Raw genomic sequence first — 6,000 nt, 5'->3', positions numbered from 1 at the left:
AGCATTGAGTCGCTAAAGTAATTCCCCCATCTATGGTGACATTTTGCGGCGATTCCCTTATGGTCTTCCTTTATTTTCCTGGACGTCTCCAACAACCCATTCTCCCTCGACAATTTTGATTGCCAAGTTTTTTTTGTTTTTTTTTATATTATATACAAACTGTAATATACAGTATAGTCATCACATTCTAGTTTAACCCTGAAAATACCTGCTGTGCTTCTGGTATTGTGGTTAAAGTAGTCGTATTGAAATTTGCTGTTTCTGAATCTGAAGATAAACACAGACAGCAGCTGCTTATTGCTAACTAGGAAACTGCATCTGCCACACAGAGCAAATAGGTTTGTGGCGAGAATAAAGACAGAAATACGGAGGAGGGGGGGGGGTCAATGTCAAAAACAACTTATCGGCTTCCAGCTTCAGGGTCGACTCTGTCCTCTACATTGCAACTCCGTGCTCAACTCTGTATTTCATGAAAGCGAGGTGGCATTAGTACTATATCAGGTTGCATTCCTTCGCTTACTTTAAAGGAAAATGACTCGGGGTCTTTTGAGCAGGAATTCACAGGTGAATGAGAATATTAACAAGCTTTGTTGTGCAAAAGATTACATTTACGGCACAAAAAAAAAATGCCATTTGAGCAAAAAGTCAGCAGGTACTCAAAGCAGATTTGTCAAGAAGAAAAAGAAAAAAAGGCAAATACTATTTGAGTTGGGTCTGCTCAGACAAAGCTTGTGGATCTCTGACCCACTGACACTTAAAGACGACTCTGCATCCTGGATGAGAAATGATACAACAGACCGAAAAGGTTTCAGAGGCTTCAGAGTTTCACCTCCAACACGAGCGCAGAAACATTAAAAAAAAAAAAAAAAAAAAAAAAAAAAAAAAGAATCTACCTCTAGAATCTTATGTGGAAAACATCTGCAAAATATATATTCATATATAAAAGACAATCTATGTGCATCTAAAATGTTTCTTTTTTTTTTTTTTTTTCCTTTTCTTCTGTCATAATATAATCATTAATTAAGACACTGCTTGTGAATCTCTCGAGGTGTCATCTTGGGACTTCTACGTGGAATGTCAGTCGTTCCTCCAGGCTAGTGGTGCTACGGTGCATCTGGTACGCCGGCGGGCGGCGAGTCGGCCGCTCTACTCGCAGCCTGGTGCCGTGACGCCGGGCTGTCCGTTGCATAGCCTTTTTAGGGGGGGGGGGGCTCCATTTCAGAGTCGGGGAGCTGCACGGAGAGAAGAGTGTATAGAGAGAGAGAGAGAGAGAGAGAGAGAGCCCGCTCTGAAGGCACAGCATGCCCGCCCCTCGGGCCCGTCCGGTCCAGCCAGCACTGGAATGCGGCGGCTCGCTCCCCCGGCCTTCCTGCGACGTCGACGTCAGCACAGTTCTCAGACGTGACGGCACTGGTGGGTTCACTTCGGCCAGAGCGCCGGAATGGAAAACAGGGAAAGGCAAAAGAGGGAAGTGGTGGAGGGAGGGAGAGAGAGAGAGAGAGAGAGGTTGCCTTCTCTCCTCCGATCTCTTTGATGAATGTGCAGGGGTCAGGAGGAGTGACGTCACCGGGGGCCTCTGGGTGGGCCGCCGGGTTGGCTTTCAGGGTTCGGCACCCAAGGGGGAAGAGAAGAGAGGAGGAAAGGACCTCAAATGGAGGGGAGGAGGAGGGGGGGGGGACCCTGTTTTTTTTTTTCTTCCCCCAGCCATGCCATGTGACAGCAGGGCTTGTGGTGGGAGCTGGACTGTGTGTGTCAGTCCCTGGCCCAGCCGTCCCACTGGGGGGGGGGGGGGGGGGGCTCTGTAGCCCAGAGGGTCACGCTGAGGCTTTCCTGGAACTGCTCAAGAGGGGTCGTTTGTTTGTTTGTTTGTTTGTTTGCCTGTTTACTTGTCTCTCTGCCCTCTTTCAGTGTCCCAGATCACCTGGTGGGTGGAGCGCCGTCCTCCCCCCCAGCCTCCTCACAGCTCAGTGACGTGGAGCGGGTAGCTGGGGGGCGGGTGGGCCGGGACCTGCGACTGCAGCCGGTGGATGTGGCAGCCGTGGCAGAGCAGGTGGCCCTCCAGTGGGTAACAGCGGTGGCCCTCCTCGTCATTCAGCTGGAGGCCGCAATCCTGACAAGGGGCGACATGGAGGAGGGACATGAACACACCGCAGAGCATGTCAGACGTCTACAGCAGCACGTTAGGGACAAAAGAAATGAGGGTTATTTTTAGGTTTGCTGATTTCAGGATCAAACGAAAACTATGTTGACGATCCACTTCGGGAAAAAACCTTCAATCTGCCGACAAAGTTTGAGGAAAACAGTTTGTCTCTTGTCCCAAATGATCAACCACCCATCTTCTCTTGCTTGGTTCCAATCCAGCCGAGAGACGTCGTCTCCAGAGTACGAGTTCTCTCGTCGCCCCGCGGCGGGTTTCAAACTCCATCTCAACCACCTCACACTCACCGACAAACCCTCCCGGTGCAGACTGGAGGCCTTCAGCAAACATATTTGGCATAATAAACATTTGAGCTTTTAGCTCATCACTTTGACTTGATTCTCAATATTTTGACTTTACTCGTCTTATTCTTGATCTAAAAACAGCAATAATGTAAAAAAAAATGTATATCCTCAATAGTCTTTTTTATTTTCAGGATTTGTGTTGTGGCTACTGTTTGTTCAGGTTACGAACTTATGCTGTAGTTTCAGGCGTCTCTCGCTCTCTGTGCACAGTTACTGTCTGCTGCAGTTCCTCGTCTGCTCTGTGTTGTTTGCCTTCTTCTGTACCATGTTAGTTTCCTTCCAGCTGTTTTCTTGACGATGTCTAGACGGCATCTCTCGCATACATTTAGTTCTCGTTTGACCATGGAAATGGCTTTCTGTTCACCGCTGTCTGTGCTTGTGCAGAGTTCATTCGAGTCTTCTCCTTGTCGCCATGTGAGATGTTTAAGATAGTCATCTGCTGGGAGTATAATGAGGCACTGCGGGAGGTTATCTGCTGCAGAATCCATGCAAATTCCACATCTTTTATGAATGAACACATTGAACCTTGAACCTGTGGGGGAACTGTGTGTACAGCTGCCATCCTTGTAATGTGGAAATGTGTAAACTGGCCTACAGCCACTTTGATGATTCAGAACGGTTCTAGCAGGTAAATAAAAAAAAATAAAAATGAAAAAAATTGCAAGTATGAGTAGGTTGTGAATTCCACTCCAGCTCAACTGCATGAGGTCGCTTTCAAGAAACCATCTGTGGAAACAGGTGACGTGTGACAGAGTAATGACAAAGCAAACATGTTTTTCTGTGAATGCAGGATGTCTGGAATGCCTCAGCTGTGGACTTTGCTCTTCCTCGATCTCCCCTCCCTCCCGCTCAAAGCTCGGCTGAATGATTACCCACTTACATAACGATCCCGTCCATTTCTGCGCGCTGGAATGTCAGCCATCCCAAAACATTAACAAGTATCATCCAGCACATGAAGATAGTAAACATGACGGGTTTCGCAGATTCCCCGCCGGGCGGCACGGGAACTGTTTGTTTTGCGAAATGTTTCCGTCACAGTCGACCCGTGAAGCGAGTGGCGGGATAAACGGGGTCGGTTTTCACAAGTCTGGGTTTAAGCGACGGGGCCCCCCTGCTGAGTCCAGTGCCACGAAACTGGAATGTGCTTCTGTCAATGAATCACGATGTTGAGCTGTAGCCTTGGGTTGCTATCAATATGCGTGTGTGTTGTTTTGCATCTCATTCAGCCTGCGAGTGCCGTGACTCAGCCTCGCTGGTGTAAAACAGCCAGTCTCATTCCACAAACGTGCAGCTTTCAACCCGGTCCGATGGGTCTATGAGAACCAGCGGTGTGTGTGTGTGTGTTGTGTGTTATGATGGCTGTAAATATAAGTGTGTGTCTCAGTCATTTCTACAGAGTGCCTTATAGTAGTAAAAGCACATGAAATATATCTACAATGAAATTAAACAGGATTGGAGTTCATTGTGTTTTTTCATTCATGTTCCAACTCCAGCAGAGTCAAGATGTCGCGTGTCGGCGTCTCACCTCACAGTGATAACACTCCACGTGGTAGTCCTTGTCCATAGAAACAACCCGGATGGTTTCTTCGGATCCCTGTTTTGCAAACACACACACACACACACACACACACACACACGGAGTCTGTCAGACGCCCATATCAGCCTGGCGTCTCGCCGAGCTGAAGGTTTGATAATCGGCAGATGTTGAGATTGATCATCAGGAATCCAGAACATGCATGTACTAATTTCCTAGCAACACAACATCACACTGGAGTCACTCTGTGAAGAACAGATTTGGGATTTTCCAATGCTTTCAAGATTAAAAAAAAAAAAAAAAACTGCACAAACAAAACACAAAAAAACAAAAACCATTTATCTCTGGTGTTCATTTGGTGACTGTGAAAAACAGTCAACTTGAGCGGTGGTGCCCCTCTACAATCACACTGCTCTGCTTTATTCAACAAGTCAAATGCAATCTACAACACCACATGTCCTCTGAATCTATACAGTCCAGCCTGAAGTGTATTTTTCATTAAAGACTGTTCTGGTGCAGCTGGAGCCATTATCATAGTTCCACTGCACGGTGTTGAAGTGCAATCAGACCTCAGTACTAATGGTCTTCACTCCTGAGCCTTTCCTCACACGCCTCAATGAACAAAGTACAAGCCACTATTTTAAAGATGCATCTTTTCTGACCTATGGAATGACTCTCCTCATGTGGACTCCGAGTCCATCAGTTAAGAAACAAGCATGAAACACTGATCCCAACATTGACGGCATGATGTCATATAGTATACCTACAAGTATACGCCTGAGTGACTGTTACAGTCTGTTTATACAGGAATAAAGTAGCTGATCACACTTTGCACAGATAAGAGGACTTGAAATTAAAACTTAATACAAATTCAACAACCGCTGAGAAGATTTCTGTTGTATTTTGCTTTAACTTTGTATAGATTCAACGAAATGTGCATTTGCATTTGGATAAGAGCAGAAACCAGTTTGTAAATTAACAGAACCGATTCATTCTAAATATTAATCTCTGAACTGGACCCAATAGAAACCGTCAGGAATGAGACTATATGAGCTTGTGTTTGTGGTTTTTACCTGGGCTGGAAGGATGGGCTGGGTGCATGAGGCACACTTGGGAGCAAAAACCCTGAAAGTAAAGAAAAACAGTCAATTTCTCGTTTCACTCTTCATGCACATTTTTTTTTTTTCGTTTTGTTTTTTTATTTGGTTCTCCTAAAAATACCAGGCCAATACGACTGGGAGCCGAGCGGAGGGGGCACAGAGCACACGGTGTGCCGTCCTCTGTGCAGAACTGCCTGTTCGCCTCACACTCTGGCAGACGCTCCGCTTACGTGTGGTAGTCTTTGACACAGTAGATGTTGTTCTCCACGTCCACGGTGAAAGGCACTCCATCTAGACCCTCTTTGCACACAACGCAGCGGAAGCAGCCTGGATGGTAGGACTTGCCGAGCGCCTGGAGGATCTAAACACCCACACAACAGAAATAAAGAAAAAGAAAAAAATACAGGAGGACAGTGAGACTGAGGAGTGATGTCATGTGATATACACACAATGGAAAGAGAGTCAAGAGAGACTGAATTGCCCTCTTTGCCGCTCTGCTTCGTGTTTTCACTTGGACGGGGCCGCTTACCATCTCCATGATGAGGTGACCGCACACGAAGCACTTGTCGGCCGTCTGCTGGAAACCGGAGTACTGTGGGCGAGAGCAGACAAGAGGATCATCCTCGGCGGTGATTTCAGGGAGACGTTGCCTTCTGACATCTCGTCCCGCACGACACCAGCGTGATGATGATGATGGTGCAGTAGCGGAGTCACCCACAGAGGGCGCTGCTGCACTCTTCCAACTCCCATCACAGGGAAATCCTTGAAAACCGTTTGTCTGGTTCCTCTTTCAATACTGACGTGTTTAAGTACAAAGTCTTTAAAGTGGATGGAACTGTGTGCATACAGGGGGAAATGAAGTTC

General features: G+C 46.9%; 1 protein-coding gene across 1 annotated transcript in view; it reads right to left on the bottom strand.

Moving 5' to 3' along the window:
* Window positions 1-908: 908 nt before the first annotated feature.
* Window positions 909-6,000, bottom strand: part of wtip (WT1 interacting protein) — a 29,887-nt gene continuing 24,795 nt past the window's right edge. The window contains exons 4-8 of the mRNA XM_080496106.1: window positions 5,666-5,728; window positions 5,367-5,497; window positions 5,110-5,161; window positions 4,028-4,096; window positions 909-2,110 (exon numbers count right to left, since the gene is read on the bottom strand). Of these exons, the coding sequence (XP_080352232.1) occupies window positions 1,958-2,110; window positions 4,028-4,096; window positions 5,110-5,161; window positions 5,367-5,497; window positions 5,666-5,728 (468 nt within the window). The 3' untranslated portion in view covers window positions 909-1,957. The remainder of the gene's footprint in view (window positions 2,111-4,027; window positions 4,097-5,109; window positions 5,162-5,366; window positions 5,498-5,665; window positions 5,729-6,000) is intronic.

Source organism: Blennius ocellaris, assembly GCF_963422515.1.
Source record: "Blennius ocellaris genome assembly, chromosome: 1".
NCBI classification, from domain to species: domain Eukaryota; kingdom Metazoa; phylum Chordata; class Actinopteri; order Blenniiformes; family Blenniidae; genus Blennius; species Blennius ocellaris.
This window is presented reverse-complemented; position numbering and strand designations above follow the sequence as displayed.